The 17,558-nt window shown below is 42.9% G+C and overlaps 2 protein-coding genes across 2 annotated transcripts in view; one reads left to right on the top strand and one right to left on the bottom strand.

Moving 5' to 3' along the window:
* Nucleotides 1–550, bottom strand: part of ST13 (ST13 Hsp70 interacting protein) — a 26,888-nt gene extending 26,338 nt beyond the window's left edge. The window contains exon 1 of the mRNA XM_039571064.1: nt 528–550. The gene's annotated coding sequence lies outside the window, so the exon portion shown is untranslated. The remainder of the gene's footprint in view (nt 1–527) is intronic.
* On the top strand, nt 354–17,558 carry XPNPEP3 (X-prolyl aminopeptidase 3). Its single transcript, XM_039571062.1, has 10 exons — nt 354–460; nt 1,764–1,880; nt 4,393–4,800; nt 6,525–6,727; nt 7,581–7,643; nt 8,984–9,097; nt 11,417–11,502; nt 12,148–12,331; nt 13,818–13,938; nt 14,740–17,558. Exons 1-10 carry the CDS (start codon nt 400–402, stop codon nt 14,904–14,906), a joined length of 1,524 nt encoding a protein of 507 aa, XP_039426996.1. The 5' UTR covers nt 354–399; the 3' UTR covers nt 14,907–17,558.

Raw genomic sequence — 17,558 nt, 5'->3', positions numbered from 1 at the left:
CCAAACATTGTCCCGCCCACGGAAGCAGTGGGCGCGCCTACAAGTGCCGCGCAGCGCTGTGGAACCTTCTAGCCCGCCCCGCCCAGCCTTTTCCGAGTCCTCGACCCCGCCCACGGCAGTGGTGGGCCCGGCCCTCCGCGGCGTGGCGGTGTGAAGGTTCTGGAAGCGGCAGCCGTGGCCTGGTAGCTGCGTTCCGGCCCGTGCGGCGCCGCTCCCCTGCTGCTGTTGTCGCTCTCTTCCGCCGTGGGCCGGGGTCCCCCTCGCGGCCGAGGCAGGCGGCCTCCGGGGCTCCTAAGCCGGCGCGGCGCCGCTCATTGGCGGCGGGCCGCGCGCGGCGATGGTGTCAGCGCGCGGCGCGGCGGCGCAGAGAGGCCCCGCCATGCGCCGTGTGGCCCGGCCATGTCGCGCCTCCCGCGGCAGGGGCTCGTCCTGGCGGCCAGGGGCTGGCGCGGCGCCGCAGGTCAGACACCCCTCCTCCCCCTCAGCGCCCGCGGCTCCGGTCGCGACACCCGGCTATGGCTGCTTACAGTCCCGCTTTCGCCTCTCGGGCCGCGGGAAAGCGGCTCTTCCCGGCGGCGCGGTGGCTCTCAGGGCTGAATCCTAGGAAAGAACAGGCACTAACTTGAAAAATAAAGCAACGGTGTAGAATGCTCCTCCCTGCTTTCAAGGCGTTGCTTTATTTAATGCCCGCTGTGCCGCCTCGTTGCGAACTGCCCTGCTTGTCTGCTGTGTATGTGGAGAAAAACAGTGGAAACGCCAATTTTAAACTAGACTGCACAAAGAGCTGTAGCTACATTTCACTGCCTGGGTCCAAGCATCACATAGTGAACGCTTCATGTTACGACTATTAGTTGTCATGCATAAATGATGTGCAATTAGAGGCCAGTTATACTGGCTCCCACAGCAAATTCACAGTCTGTATATTTTGCTGTAAGCCTCAGAATCTCAGCTACCAGAAAAGCAGATGTTTTGCTTGTATTATGCTTGCTTATGCTAGTGAAGAGTTAATAGCATTTGTTCTAAGAATCCTATGCCATGCTGTAGCAGCACATACTGGTTTTGTGGTAGGTACACGGTAAGTAATATAAACAGCAACCGATTTCCAAATCATCAGATGTTTACCGTCTGACTACCCTCTCCTTCCACGTCTTGATGATTTGTATTCAGGCACAAGCAGTTCTTCAGTTGCAAAATGCTGTGACTGAGAATTCTAAAGTTTCTGACAATTCATTTTTAATTTTAGATTTTTGTCTTATCATGCCCACCCCCAGCTCACAGAAGCATGCTTGTAGCTGTCTTTAAACTCACCTGCTGTGGTTGTGTGTGGGCTTGGAAGTGGGATACGTAACTAGTTCAGCTAGTGCTACTGCCATGGAAGGTCAATGCATAAACAGGAACTCTTGGGTATCTTCCATACAGGAAAAGAAAATCACACTCCTGTATAAACCTGTGTTATTTGATGGTTTCTTTGGAGCATTATTAGTAAAAAACAGAACTGGAAAAGCCTTGAAAACTGTATAATTGTTCCAGATGGGTGACATTTTTTGAAGACATAGTCAAGAAGAGACAATATACAAGTGTGGTGCTTGGAGCCCTGTGATGTTTGAGGGAAGCAAGGGAGGGAGAGCACCGAGTGCCTCTTGAACACCAGTTGTATGAATTGGGATGTGCAAACCAACAGAGCTTCCTGGGTTTCTGCAGTTTCCTAACTGGAAAACTTTGGGGTTTTTTTACCTTGACATGGTGCATTTCTTTTCCTCTAGTTTGCAAGTCATGTGCTCTCCGAAGATTTTCCATCCAGCCTGCCCAGCAGAAGAAGATTCCAAACCGGTACTTGGGCCAGCCCAGCCCCTTCACACACCCACATCTGCTCAAACCAGGTGAGGTCTGGGCACTGTGTGAGCCAGTCATTGACATTTTCTTGTCTCTGTTTTTCTGAGTGTATTGATTTGCTGACAACTGTCTGTGGTTTCAGCTGTTTATGATTACCTTCATTAGCCAGTAATTATATTTAGTAGCTAATTTCCTTGTCTGAGATGATACTGATTCCAAAAATAGGCTTCACATGTGATGGCTTTCATAGCTTCTTACTTTCTTCTCATAATGTTCTCAGGGTTGTTTACTTGGGTGGTGCAGAATTTTTGTGGCAGTGGCGTTTTGGGGGCTTGTTGTCCTGCAAATAAATATGTTTGTTATTAAGAGGGAGTCTTCCATGCAAGCTGACCTGTCAGAATGGTTCATATTCCATGTCTTGTGAGTCACAAAGTAAAGGTGCGGTTCAGCAAAGGTGAATGGGGAGGGACATTGATAGATGGACACTACTTGTCTACAGAATTTGCCCTGTTCAGAAGAGTATTCAATATGAGGAAAAGGAGAAAAGGAACCTTGTGACTACGAAGTTAGACAGTAGTGATAAAAGAGAAGCTGAGGTTGTGCATTTTTTTGAGATTCATGAAAATGAGCATGTAGGCATAAGATGACCACAATTAAATCTAAAAAAACAAACAAAAAGAATTGCAGCAAAAATATATTCAAGAATATGTCCAGGAAAACATTCTGTGTTCTTCCATAGGTGGGTATAAAGGGAGAACAGATGAGTGTGTGTGTATATATCTATCTATCTATCTATCTATCTACACACACTTCTGTATTTAATTGTAGAATAACTCGGGTCAGAAGGAACCTCACAGTTAACAGGTTCCCCCTGTGCTCAAAGCTGGGCTAACTTCAGCATTAGATCAGGTTGCTTAGGGCACTAATAAATGAGGCTGACTCCTTAAAGTGCAGCTGGAACACTGGAAGTGAATTCTAGCTCTCCATAGTATTTTCCCATTTAATAAAGGAGAGGTGTTTTCCTTAAAATAGTATGACATTGTTTATTGCAATTATTGTTTTAAAAAGCAAATGCCTTTAATGCAAAGAGAATTTCCAGGCCTCACAGCTGAAAGACAGCTGGTATCCCCATGTTCCACCCCATTGCAGCTTCTGAAATTCGCTGGACTGTGGCAGTTAGAAAGCTGACTGGAATGCGGTGGAATATGGGAAATTTGCAGTATAATATTGCAGAATTGTGAGGCCAGATTGCATTAAAACAGTTTCTGTGTTCTCTGTCATTTGTACATTTGCAGGGTGAAATAAATGTGGTGGGTTTGTTGGGTCTGTTTGGCTCTTTTTAAAGACTTTTACACCTAATAGGTATTGAGGATATAGTTTAAAAGGTGTAAAATTTAATGCAAATACAACATATAAAATTTTCTTAAACCCCTTTGTCAAGGAAAAACATTCTGGATAGAACTTCCCCCTCCCACTGCACTCGTGCAAGAATCCACTTGCAATACAAGTCGAATGTCAATTTTTGTTCTAGAATCGTCACTGTGTAATACATGAAAGAGGAAGAAAAGATTATGAAAGTGGAAAGTTAACAAACACTATCAAAATGCAATCTATGTTAAAGTAGGGTGTTAGCCAAAGAACTGATTAAATCTCTTGTATTAATTTAGATCATAATTAGGGAGTCTCACAATTTTAAAAATACATACTTCAGCTGTTGTTGGTTGTTGTTTCAACTTCAGTCTTGTTTTGGTGAGTATCTTGATTACTGTACTTCGTGTCTTTTGGGACTGGAGCAGTTGAAAGAGTACTTTCATCTAAGAGATCGTTTGTTTAGTTAGTGTTATTAGAATTATAGTATTTAACTGTGGAAAAATCTGAATTGTTAAATATTAGAAAAGCCGCATATGCCCTGGAGAAGATCCCTTCCCTTAACAGGAGTCTGACAGCAGCATGCAGTCCATGGTTTGTTTCTGCCTGGAATCTTGTGACTGGTTAGACTCTGCAACCTCTGTGCTTCTGCCTGATCTCCCAGAATCTCTGACACTCAGTCTGCCCCTAGTGGTTTAGAAATAGTCACTTTATGAGTTGACTTAGTGTGTATTTGAACAGACATTCTAGCTTTATCTGAGGAAATTAATGCTCAACCTCAGGAGGCAAACTTCTGTTCAATGTCCAGATGCTGTAAAACCCATCAGTTTTTAGCAGTCAAAGTTCAGTTTGCCTTGCCCTTTCCCCTTTTTTTTAACATGTTCTCTGCAAACATTTGGCTGTTTGTCTAAATCTACCAGGTTTTGTGATTTCTGCCTTTGCGCAGAAATATGTAACACAGCATCCAACTGGTTAAAACCATTTTCTGTCTTTGCATGATGGAGAAGCAGACTGAGTGGGGATGTGCTGTAGGGATGGAAACTGAAGGGGAGCAAGGGAAAGGCTTGTGGGGGATTACAAGGAAGCCATGCACATGTAAGGCATCACAGAGTAGGCAGGAATCAGGCATGTGACTAGTAAAATACCCTGAGTGCCTTGAATTTCTCCATCTGATTTGTTTTGTATTCACAGGAGAGGTAACCCCGGGATTGTCACAGGTGGAATATGCTCTTCGCCGACACAAACTGATGGTGTTGATCCAGAAGGAAGCCCAAGGCTTGGATGGTTTGGACCACACAGTGATTCTGCTGTCCAACCCCACATACTACATGAGCAATGACATCCCCTATATTTTCCACCAGGACACTAATTTCCTGTACCTCTGTGGATTTCAGGAGCCTGACAGCATCCTGGTGCTGCAGAGCATTCCAGGCAAAGCGCTTCCATCTCACAAATCCATACTTTTTGTGCCCCGGAGAGATCCAAATCGAGAGCTGTGGGACGGGCCCAGATCAGGCCCAGATGGGGCAATTGCTCTCACAGGAGTAGATGAAGCTTACACCATTGAGGAGTTCAGGCACTTGGTGGCCAAGCTGAAAGGTAACAAAAAATAGAGGGGCAATGAGATGAGGTGTGTTCTGCAGAGTCTGAATGGTACAGGTTTGGGAGGTGGTCTGTAACGTCACTTCAAGACTAAAATGAACTTGGGGAGGAGCAGGGAGTATGGCTGTGACAAAGGCACTTGGAAGTTCGTGTTAGCTTGTTGACCACCAATGGATAGGTAGTTTTGAAGATTTCTGACTTTCTTGTGTATCCATGTGAATGCCAGCTGCACATCTATGAAATATTAAGGAACAGAATAGGAAAGACTGAGTTACTGTTTTAGTCATATCTGTTTGCTGACAGTGCTAGAACCAGATGAGGTATAGGAAACTTGAAGGCTTTTTATTCATAATAGACTTGGAAAATAATCCACACAGGGAGTTTGTTAGTCCACTCACATTTAGCTAGATGATGACTTGCCCTTGAAATACAAACACTGCTGTCCTTTAGAAATACTCTTCTGCATCTAACATCACCATGTAGCCTCAGTACTTATAACACAGGGGGAACTTAAATGCATTATAAAATGAAGCTGAAGAAGGCTCGTGACAATATGATAAGGGCAAGTGTGACCCTGGAGGGGTCACACAACTAGAGAGAGAATTCTTGAGTATTAAATACCATCTCGGAATCTAGTTACTTTGTTTCAAAAAAGGATGTCATGAAAATAGGTAAGTCACAGGGCAAAGGATGATCAAAAAAATCATGAAATGTGTGTGAGATATATGCTGAACAAACCCACTCAGCCTGAAAATGAGAAAACAAGGCAGGGTATGAGATGTGTATAGTTGGGGAAAGCACAGAGAGGATGACTGTGAATGATTAATTGCTGGTTTTCTTAATTTAAAAACAAAGGGAACACTGAAGTTATCACATGGCAGGGTTTGGCACATTTTAAGTTGTAGATCATTCATGGAAGATTTGGAATATCAAAATGGAATCAGAAGTTTGTAATTCTGTGGGGAAGAGGTCCATGAAAAACAGTAAAGCAGCTAAAGGAAATACTCTTTAATAAATGCCCAGTTTCTTAGACACTTTTTGTAAGCACCTGCTAATGGTTGCTGTCACCAAAGAAGGAGGGCTTGAGTGGACATCAGCAGTGACTCACTATGGCTTTTCTACTCATTTGCATTTAAAATGTTCCCATGAGGAGAATGTTGGTGCTAACTGATGTTGTGAATAAATTTCCACTGTGGGTAAAATGTGTTTGTTCTCAGTAAGCTCATCTTTGAGTGACTGAAATAAACAGTCGTTCCCCCAGGTGTTCTGAGGCATTGTTGATAATGATCCTGATGCCATGCAAAAAGGTAAATTGCCTTCCATCGACAATGTGGACAGGCTGAATGGGAGAGCGATTCAGAAGGTGTGCTGTGATGTGATGGCTACTTAGCTTACACAAGTGTAACTTTGACACGTGAACTCTGAATGGATTTGAGCCAGATGCATATATTCAGTGATTGTTGTAAACCCCAGTATTTGCCCAGAAGTGGGGATTTGTCAAATCTACATGCTATGAATTGGTAATCTTCCAGACTTAGAAGAGATTGCTTGTGTTCTGTGACAGTGAAAGTGTCTTTGTAGTCTGTCAATGTAGACTCAGAGAAAATTATTTTTCTCAAATACAGCAACAGATCTCGTTTAGGAGGAGTAAGTTAGTTTAGTATGGGGAGGACATTTCTGTATTTCTTTTTGTCTGTGTCAGCTTTTGTTTTGTATTCCAGGTGAGTCAAACATGATTTGGTATGACTTGAGAAAACCAGTGCATACAGAGCTGCACTCTGACTACATGCAGCCCCTGGCTGAGGTAAAAGCTCGGAGCAAAAACCGCATCCAGGGCATTCGACATCTCGTGCAAAACCTTCGGCTGATCAAATCCCCTGCAGAGATTGAGAGAATGAAGATAGCTGGCCGGGTGACAGCAGAGGTAATGGGGTTGTGTGCTCTCCAAATGAACCAGTGCATTCCATTGATGAGGTGACATGGGTTGGAAGGAGAGCTTTGGTCTAATCTGTTACTGAACTGCTCTGTCTCACCACTGGCTGGGCTTGGCTCCCTCCACAGGACAGGGAGAAATGGGAAGACTGCTTTGAATACCAGATTCTCTCAATTAGCGTGACTCCACTGAAGACAAGCCAGCAGCTGTTAGGCTTTGTTTAGAAGCAGTATCTGTTCAGGGCTAGCCTTTTCACTGTCTTCCCAGCTTCCTCTCGGCTTTTCAAAATAATTTTCTTTCCCATCTACTCTGTTTATTTTGAAGTAACAGGATTTTTTGAAGAAGTTTCCTATGTATATGTCTGCATTCCCCCTTCTCCCTGAAGTACCTTTTGAATTCATTGACCACTTTTAAACAAATCTGACAGATACCTTAAATACAATTATGTTTTTGTAAATATTATTAAAATAGATAGCCAAGTAGAAAAGAGAGGCACAGGTTGTCCTTCTCTGAAGGAAAAGCTGCATAAGGCAATCCTATTGTACCTGAGAGAATCTGTAGGTGAGACAACTTCTAAAATGCCAAACTATGGAATCAGCCTCAATCATCTAATCTTTTTTTTTTTTTTTTCCCCAAAAGCTAATCATCCCCTAAATACAGTTTCATAGGGAATAGAGCTTAACTGGTTCTAGTCTTGACAGCACTTTCACCAAAGAAGTTGGTGAAATCCTCTGGTTCTGGGCCAGCTGATTTTGGGCCTTCCTCAAAAGATAACAGGTGGAAAAAAGGCACTTCCCTCAAGTTCAGGCTCTCTTGCTAACTGGATGTCCCTTCTTTTTCATAGGCTTTCACAGAGACAATGTTTGCCAGTAAATCCCCTGTGGATGAAGCCTTTCTGTATGCAAAGGTGAGTGTTTTGTAGCTGGAAGTGAGATAGAAGGGCTGGATGTTGGTTATCCTTCCAGGAAACCACAAATGTCAGATCTCTTTATCATGTGTCTCCCACTGTAGCACATTTCTTCACCCAACTCTTGTGGTTCCTTGCACACACAGAAGAGTCAGTGTGAGGAATTCTTCAGCTGTACTTCCTGTACCTTTATTTAAGGAGCGTAGCAGTTATCTAAGTTTCTATCTGTTGATATCTTTTTGTACTATGTTGAAATGCAAAACCTGCTAAACAATCAGAGATAAAGTTATTACATGATCCTATAATACAGGTCTGTTGTACAAAATTTAAGTAGTTATAACACCTATTTGTAAAGCCTGCTTCTCTTGCCTCTAGTCTATTACTACATCAGATTACCACAGCCATCTTGAAGCAGTTTAGATGCCTCTCAGTTAAAAAATAAGGACTAATTGGCCTGCACATTTGGTAAGGAACTTTGTAAGGAATTGCAGTGAGAATGCCTGTTCAAGAAACATCAGCAGGATTTGACCCTCTGTTATGACATGAATGGGCCTGTGCTGACATGGCACGGAGTTGTAAAAACTACTTTAATTAAAGTGTATTTTACAGATCAGTTTTTCAGTCTGGACCAGGATTATAAAACCTTTGCTCTATGTAGGCATCCTGGGGTGTTCTGGCCCATGTGATTTTGGTAATCATAGAAAAGACATGCTATTAATATATTGAGGGTCTTTATAGATTAAGTTTATTAATTTTCATGCTTTCATCAGCTTCATCATTCAAGACAGGTAAAGATCTTGAGGCTTATGGTGCCTTTTTCTTCTATCCCCTCAGACATCAAGGTAGCGCATGCTTTCAAACCTTCTTAGTCCAACAGTCATGAAAATAGGTACTGCTGTAAATATGGTGATACTTTGCAATTTTAAAAGATAGCAACAAACCATGACTACTGTCATGCTGACATATAGGATCTTCGAAAATTCACAAAGTCATATGGCAAATAAGAGCATTACTTTATATAAGAACAAATCCTCACCTGGATGTATGACAAGGTAGTGAGCATTTGAGACAGTACTGAACAGCTCATACCAGAAAGAGCTTCCCTGAGCCCCAGTACAGGCTTGAAAAACTTTGAAAAAGTGGATTGTTCTGTATTCTTTTTTTTCCAGAGTTCTTGGAACATTCAAGATTGCTTTCATTTAGTCAACTCACTTTCCAGTTTCACTTTGTGCTGTACAAATTAAGAAAACTGTTGTAGGACATGAATTATTATGGTTCTAGGGCAGTTAATCACCTGAATCAGCACTAATGGTTTCCTCTTCTCTGAATTGTTACTCTAGTTTGAATTCGAGTGCCGAGCTCGTGGTGCTGACATCTTGGCATATCCCCCTGTTGTTGCTGGTGGCAACAGATCAAACACTTTGCACTATGTGAAGAATAATCAGCTCATCAAGGTAACCTGTGTGCTGTCCAGTAACTTGAAATGCAGTGCTGTGACACAAATACATGTTCCCTAGCTGCTGTTTGTTTTGACTGAACAGATCAAAGCACTTAAATACATATTTTTTATGTGAGCAAGGGAAAAGAATCCTGCCCTGGTTAATTTTACTGTCAGTGGCAGATTCGGCTTGTCTTTCTTTCCTCTCGGTGCTTGCTGCAGTATTTTCTGAACAGTGCAAGGACTTGCAAACAAGGTTGCAGATAATTTAGTGAACATATCTGCTCTCACAGCAGCTTGTGGTGCTGGGGGCCTCACAGAAAAGAGGAGCCACTGTTGCAGGCAGAGCAAAGGCCCGGGCAGGGTGGATCTTCTGCTGTCAGTTGCATTGCTTGGCCTTGCTTTGCAACATAAGGGGCAAAGTGCATTCCTGCTCTGGTGAAGCTGAAAAACATTTTGGTTCCATGTAGCCCAGCAAAGCAGGAAAGGGGAACAAATAGGGAAAGGATCAGTGTTAAATGTCAAGAGGTGGAAGAGTAACATGTTTTGTCTTATTTCGAAGATTCTCATTGAATTGAACCCTCTCCAGCTTTCCTGACAATAGGCCTTTAAATTCAGATAAGTATTTTCAGGGGCAGTATTCCCTCACTGCTCTGCTCACTATTTACTTTTCAGAGGAGAGTATTTTTCCTCTGTCTTAACACAGGATGAAACTTTCCCACTAGCATTGTCTTTTCTTGAAGCTGGCATGCTAGCAGACCTTGAAATGATCTGCAGAGACAAATGTACAAAAGATATGACAGGCTGCTTTTGGCAGAAAGAAGCCTCCTTTGTTGTTCTGTCATCCAAGGTCAGGCATGCTGATGTAACTCCAGTTGCTTCTGTTAAAGTTGTTCAGTTAAATGACTGTCACTTGTTTTTTCCAAAATGATTAAGTAGGAGGTTAAACCCATAAACTTAACTCTTCCTTTGTGTGCTGCTTCCTACAGATCTTGTTTCCAAATAGGCTAACAAAGTGTCTACTTTGGGTGGTATCTGAATGTTTCATTCAGTCTTTTACTTAGAGGGCTTCGCTTTATAAAAAGAGGACAAGCACAGCATAAGGCATTTACTGGACAATCAAAAGGCTGAATTCCCTTAGTCAATAAATTGTTACTTAGCTTGTTTAATTGCTTGGAATATGACAGGTATTGTAATTTCATATTTGCCTTAAAGAATTGAACCAACTATTCTGAAAAAGTTAAAAAGTACAATTTAAATGGATAGTTAATGGCCTGTCTATTCAGTGGGATAGTGAGATCTGCTCACTGCTGGTTTATCTGCTGTGTATCTGTTTGTGTCACGTAACTGTACCCAATCATAGCAGCTAGCACTGGAAGTAGCGTTAGCAGTGAAATTCTGCTGCTTTATTCTTTCCCTTGACGTGCTGCAATTATGGCTTGTCATTCCACATCATGTCTGCTGGCACAGTCATGGATCTGTGGAATGAATCTCTACATGCAGTGTAAATTTGTAGAGAATTTAATCCAAACTTTTTGAACATCTTCCTTCTCTATTTGTTGTTAGTCCCTTTAAGGAGGGAAAGCAAGACAGTGGTTTTGTTCCTGGCCCTTTGTGTTTCTTCTGTGTGACTTTTGGGGGATGTGTAGTCAGTGATTTAATTGATATGGAACAGTTTTGCTGAAGTGAATTGGAGATTCACATCTCCAAAGTTTTTTCTTCATTACCAGATAGATGCAGAAAGATATGTTAGAGCAGTCAAGAAAGTCCAAGAAGAGAACGGGGAAGGCGGTACGAGCAATTCAACACTGCATTTACAGCAGTGATACACTGTCAGATTTTGTGATACACAGTGATTTTGCTGGGTCCTCATGTCCTATGACAAGGGTAAATGTTAGTGATCCTGTGGGGAGCTCAGAAATCCTATGGTTTTGTTGCAAACCCCCTCTGTTTCAGTCACTATAGCTGGGAACTTCTAGTGAAAGGAGTTGTAGGCATAATTTGCTGGAGTAAGCGATCCAGGTGTGAATTGGACTCATGTCTCAGAGAGCAGAACAGTTCAAGGTGAATGCCTTTTTTTAACTCCAAAATCTTCGTCTTAGAAGTTCAAACACTAGAGAAGCGTAACCGTTAGAGATGAGCTTGCGGAGAAACAATCCAACTGGAATAGCCTATTTATAAACAGTAGTACCCGGGATATTACTCTGCAAAAGGAATTCACATTTCTGCAGCTGCGTTGTAAAACAGAAGTATAATCTCCTTTCCTGCTCTCAGACAGAAAAATCAATTAATAGCTGGACTGACCCACAGAGCATTCTTTCCTGTTATTCTCCAGGATGGCGAACTGGTCTTGCTAGATGGTGGATGTGAATTTTCCTGCTATGTGAGTGACATCACACGTACCTGGCCTGTCAATGGAAGGTATGCTGCAATAAGTTTTTTTGAAGAATTTTGATAAGTTCTTAAGTAATTGATGGATTGAGTGTGCCTTTAATCATAGTTTTACCATGTCCCATTCTGTGGTGCTTCAGAGTAATCAAATTATATAAAGTAATCGTTCAGCTGTATTCCCCACTGCCTCATTAATTACTACATGAATATGTGTGATTACTGCTATTTTCAGCTATTACAGCATGCTTAAAGTGCAGAGAGGGCTTTTGTACATTCAGCTGTGGCTGACTCCAGTTGTGTGTTAAAAACCAGGAGTTTCAGTTGATGGGTACATAGCTCTGCCAGTTTCGAATTTGTTGGTGTGATGTCGCTGTGTTTTTGTTTGATTCCTGTATGTTTTGGCTCAAGTGCATTCTTTTTCCTGCAGTAGCTTCACCTTGCTTTGCTTTGGGGTTAGGTTCTCAACTGAGAAACCATACACAGTGCATTGAAGGGCATGTTGCAGTGATCCTTTGTCTAGCCTTTCATACAACGAGACAGTTGCTTTGCTTTCTGATTTTCCCTTGCTCTGTCCTTGAACTGAACCTGTCCCCAAAATAGGTTCTGGGGACAGCACCTCTTTTCTCCTGGAAACAGATTTAGTTGTGAGATACTCCTTTTTTCAATGGTCTTCAGGTTCACCAAACCCCAAGCAGAACTATATCAAGCTGTCCTGGATATCCAGAAGTCCTGCTTGAGCCTGTGCTCCCCTGGCATGAGTCTGGAAAATATCTACAGTCTCATGCTGAGCCTTATTGGACAGAAACTGAAAGACTTGGGTGTCCTGGAGAGCAGCATCACTGACAGCCATTTCTTCAAGGTACTTCAAGGTTTTTTACTCTAGTTTACCCCTATTTACTCTAGTTTACTCCTATTAATCCTGATTGTTTTATCCTTGGGTAGTGTTAGGGCTTTAGTTTGGGTCAGGAATATGCTTTCAAAATGTCTCTTCTAATTATTGACACACGCTGCTTTAATTCATGTTGTGGGCTGGTCTCAGCACAGGAATTAATTTCTCTGAGACAGGGCTAAACTCCAAGATGTAATTCAACCATTTGGTGCACAATTTGGTCTGAAGTAACCCCCAGTCTTATATGCACATAGTGTGAATATTTGTTCCTTGGCTCTTGTTGTTTCACTCTGCAGATCAATTCCCATTGCTCTGCACTACTTGCCAGTGCAGAAACAGCTTTAGAGCACAGTCTGAAGGGAGCTATAGGGACATGGGCACTAGCACAAGATACTGGGTCCACAGTTGGCTACAGGCAGCTATTCGTAGTTTTGTGATCTGTTTAACATCATATAAATCTGCAGTGCCACCAAAAGGTGCAGCCTATTCTCAGTCATTCCACCTGCTGCCTCTTCTGCACCATTTTGTGTCAGTACTGGAATTCACAGAGCTACCTGATGAACAAGACTGGGAAACTGGTCTGCTGTAGAGCTGAACCTGCAGATAAATAGGATTGGTTTGCAGTTAAGAGAAGTCTATCCGGTCACTCTCACTGCAAAGCTGCATGACTGCAGATGCCAGTACTGCAAAGATGGCGGAACCAGGTGACGGCACTACGGCTTTTGGCAGCCGGACAGGTTCCTGCCGGATTTGGTTGTGTGCGGTGCCGGTGCCATGGCTGCCGCCGGGGGACGGAGGGTGTCGTGCCGGATTCTCCCGGCAGGTGGCAGCACAGCCAGACGGGAGCAGCGCCTGCAGCTCAGTCCCTTGGGAATGAGGAGCGTGGGGCAGGGAGGAGTTCTCGCTGATTCCTGCTCTGGAGGGAGGGAGATTAGGATGGTGCGGGGGGAGGCGGTGTCAGTGCCTTGTAGAGATGGATTAAAATCATTCTGTAGCTACTGAGTGAAATCGGCACAGCATTCGCTCTGCTGTGCATAGGAGACCACTTTCACAGCCTGGAGCAGCTGTATCCACTGCTGCCAGTTCTGAGGGTCTGCTGATGAGAGTCATGCAGGGCTTGGATGTTTAAGGGATGGAAAGGGTTGGGGCAGCAAAGCTCAGCGAGTTGCAAATTGACATCTTGCCTGACATGCTGAGATGGTGATGGGTTTGGGCTGTTCTTTTCAGTGAGGGGGAAAGGCAATCTGCAATGTGCTCATAACAGGCACCTGGTGCTGGTGGGTTTTAAGGGCCATCCAGTTCTAGTACAAGGAAGGTAGCCCCTTGTGACCTAGTCATGGCAGTAAGACTGCTAGTTAAGCACATAACCATTCTGTCTCTTTTTCCTATCTTTTGTATTGCAACAAGTTGGGCTGTGTTTAACTCCCTCTGTGACACTTGTTCTGTCTTTTCTTAGGCTGTTCGAAAGTACTGCCCTCATCATGTGGGCCATTACTTGGGCATGGATGTTCACGATACCCCAGATATATCCCGATCGCTCCCGTTCCAGCCAGGCATGGTGATAACCATTGAACCAGGTAAAAGCAGTCAGTGGTGGACAAAAACATGCAACACTGAGGGTAGCAGCATTGCCTTTCAGTAGTTAGTTGGTCCGGCAGACCAAAGCATGCAGGCCCTTTCTGGTAAAACTGGAAATTAGAGCAGTATTGGAAAGCCTTAAGTTATTCCCATCCCAAAGTCATTACAGTATTAGAAAACCCTATTTCCTTCCCAAACACAGCCAAGGTAGCACATAGTGGGAATAAACTCAGGAAGCAGAGTAGTAGAGCTCAGACTGTGCAGCACAGGTGAACTGCAGTGCAGAAGAGCAGGGTTGATTCACTTGTGCTGGGTTTTGTATTCCTGCCACCAGTCACTGGTAGTGTGCCTCAAGCATTACAGTCTGCAATTACAGGGATTCACAACTTAGCTTTGCAAATTAGGCATACTGTGATGAATCTTCCCTTCTGCTTGTCACTAGATTTGGAGCTGTCAGCTGGAAACTTATATTTAATGCTTGCCTCTTCTCTCTATTCAGAACATTGTTAAAATCATCATTGTGAATGCAATACTGAGAGCAAGAACTGTGAAAAGGCCTGGTGTAACTATGGAAGTTTTTATTAATGTGCTATTATCTGTAGGCACAGAGGGACACTTTTCTTTCTTTGCCCACCAACAGCCATGAGTGAGGGGAAAGAGTAACTTGCCATATTAAAAATTCTCAGGATCAAGCTCACATTATGTTGCTGAAAATCCAACCCTGCTCTCCTGGCGGTGCAGTAAGGGAAAGGTAGTGTTCTGGAGAGTGTTACGTGTTTTAATTCCATTTCTTCTTTCAGGCATTTATATCCCTGAAGATGATGTGAGTGCTCCGGAGAGGTTTCGTGGCATTGGTGTGCGCATTGAGGATGATGTTGTGATAACAGAGGATGCACCTCTTGTCTTGTCTGCTGACTGTCCCAAGGATATCTACCACATTGAGCAGATCTGTGGCCGCAGCTCATGATGCACCTTCTCTGCCTCTTCTCTGCCTCTTTCATTCCCCTGGGAGATGCAGCCCTGCAGGGATGCAGATCCGTGTAGACGGCTGTAGTTGTCAAGTGATGGAATACATGGACAGTTGATGGCTGTTTCCAAGATTGGGGCTGGGCAGGGGAATGCAAAAGGCTTGGGTACTGAGGGGTGAAAAAAAGACAAAGCAACCTTTTCTGTGTGCATTTTTCTTCTGATTGGTGCTGATGTTGAACTGTTGTATGACATGGGAGTGGATTCATCCCTGTGCTGTGTGGATCCATGTGTCCTGGGGCCCCTGGGGGGGTTGAATTTTGTCAGTGCCACTAGATGCATAGGTACAACAGCTGAGACCAAGGCCCCATTTTTTCCCCCTTAGTAGCAGTTTCACAAGAGTCAGATTTTAAAAATGAAGCTTTGGTAAATGCTGATTTGGGATAAGAAAGTGTCAGCTTAAATTTTTATAGAACCATGTAAGGAGAGGGTTTGGTAATGAGGAAGATGTGTTTGGTGGAGAGATGGTTGTATCTGAAGCCAGTGGAGAATTCTTTTAGTATTTTAAGGATAAGGATATGTATAGGCCTTGTTCAGGCATATGCAAAATAGGCCTGCAGTGGGGAAAGACACCTTGTCTGGTCTTTCAGCTTGTTGGAGTGTTGGGTAATTCAAAAAAGGACAAACAGGGCTCAGAAGGTTAGACATACTTATTCGTGCTGTCTTCCACATTTGCTTCCTTTTGTCCCAAAGGTCCATTCCTTTTTCCTGCTCTGAGTCCCTCTCTACCCTAGGAAGCAGGGCCATGTTGATTATGCTGGATTCCAATGGTGAGCTGTTGGTTGTCACCCAGACGTGAGGTGTCCAGTTCTGGGACAGTCACAGCAGCTTTCTGGCTTATGTTTGCTGTGTGCTGTAAGTGCCAGCAATTTCAGCAGTGTTTTTGAAGAGTCTGCCCTATGGCGAGTGTCAAGTCTTTACATGGCTTTTATATGGAATTAATTGGAATTTAAAGTAATTCTTCTTTTCTGAACTCTGAGGGCATGATAAGAGCTGCCTTTTGGGTTTTGCCAAGTGCTCTGGTAATATTTTTGAGGCAGCTGCAAATGTGATTTGGGCTAGGCTGGATGAGGAGTAAAGAGAAGAGTTTTCTACCCTGAACATCAGCCTACCATCCAGGCCATTGTACGCTGTAGTAAATACACCTACTAGAGGCAAGCACAGCATCTGTGTATTTACTGAAAATATTTTGACAATCAGCTATTTAACATGTCTGAAAAATGACTCTCATCAGAGCATCTCCTGTTAATTACACTTGCTGTTGCATCACCTTATTTCCTTTCTTATGGTAGCTTTCAGTGTTCTTCATCTGTTATTCTAAATTTTCTTTCTCTTCTCTTCCTAGATTGTCTGTTTTTGACCCACTGTGTCACTGCTTCCTAATCCATTTTACTTTCTTATCAACATCACTGCCTCTTCCCCAGTTTGGCCTAATTCCTCACAGTGAATGTAGCCAGAAGCATGTGGGCAAGGTGGTCAGGGTTCTGGAGTTTGACCTCTGGTTCTGTTGCTGTGTAATCTCTAGCAAAAGTGCAGACTTTTTTTTTTCCTTTTTTTCCTTTCTTTTTTTTTTCTTTTTGTTTTTTCTGTGTTTCATTTCACTTTGTGAAGACTAAGTGGGCAGTGTCTCGCATCTCTCATTGCATTTAATGTGAGCTGGGTGCATGCACTGGGGTTTGAATTTTGGCACCTAAAAGGCAGCAAAGATAGGCCATAATTTTATTTTCTAAACATGACAAAAATAAATGCTTTTACAGGGTTTAGTGTATCAAGTTTCACCTATATAAGAGAATCTGCTAATCTCTTATGGCAGCACTTGTTAAATACTCCTGTGTTGCAGTGATAGCTACAGCCTAAAATGTTGGGACAGAGGCTTCCTAAGTATGAACACAGACCTGTTGAATACTTTTGATGTTGTTCTGATCTGTAATGCATTTGTTCCAATTACACCTGTTAGAGCCATACCAACTGGGCTGAATCTTGGGGATTTTGGAACTATGTAAGCAGCTTAAAATAACATTAATCTGAGAGATAAATGTGTAGGCTGATCTGCACATCTGCCCATGCATCTAACAGAGTTAATAATTATACTTACTGTAAATAAGCCTTTAAAATGCATATATAAAAAATTATTTTTAAAATAAAACAATTTGTAGAAAGTAATTTCTCAGGCCATCAAGTTGCATGCTGTTGAATAGATATATGCACCTCCAAAACCAGCATTATTTTTCAGGGAGATTTATAAATTGTGTGTCACCTGTCTTGGACTTGAAATAGCAGTGTCAAATGTAGGCACACACTAATTCCTACTCCTCTCGGGAAAATCCTGCAAGTTGTAAACACCAATAGATCTTAGGAATGCTGCGAATGAATGTTTCTGTTAGTAAAGAAGTTTTTGTGACTCTGCTGAGTGTAAAGTAATGGATCTGCTAGGGCTGCTGAGTGTGTCTTGATTTAGGCCATGTATATTCTGTAATTCTTCCACTGTGTTCAGCCATTTCTTCAGCATAAACTGCTGCTGGTTTGAATCTCTTGTTCCATGTAAAGGGTGCATTTTGCAGAAGGTATTAAATCTGCATCCTGTGAACCTAAA

Source organism: Corvus cornix, chromosome 1A (genome assembly GCF_000738735.6).
Source record: "Corvus cornix cornix isolate S_Up_H32 chromosome 1A, ASM73873v5, whole genome shotgun sequence".
Taxonomy (NCBI): Eukaryota; Metazoa; Chordata; class Aves; order Passeriformes; family Corvidae; genus Corvus; species Corvus cornix.
Note: the sequence above shows the minus strand (reverse complement) of the source record. Positions and strands in the feature narration are given on the sequence as shown.

What these genes read in the sequence shown, in the direction of transcription:
- XPNPEP3 (XM_039571062.1), top strand. Translation starts at nt 400, where the DNA reads ATGTCGCGCCTCCCGCGGCAGGGGCTCGTCCTGGCGGCCAGGGGCTGG. An exon ending in CTGGCCGGGTGACAGCAGAG is followed by an intron (nt 6,728 to 7,580) that starts GTAATGGGGTTG and finishes TCTTTTTCATAG; the next exon opens with GCTTTCACAGAGACAATGTT. An exon ending in AAGCCTTTCTGTATGCAAAG is followed by an intron (nt 7,644 to 8,983) that starts GTGAGTGTTTTG and finishes TTGTTACTCTAG; the next exon opens with TTTGAATTCGAGTGCCGAGC.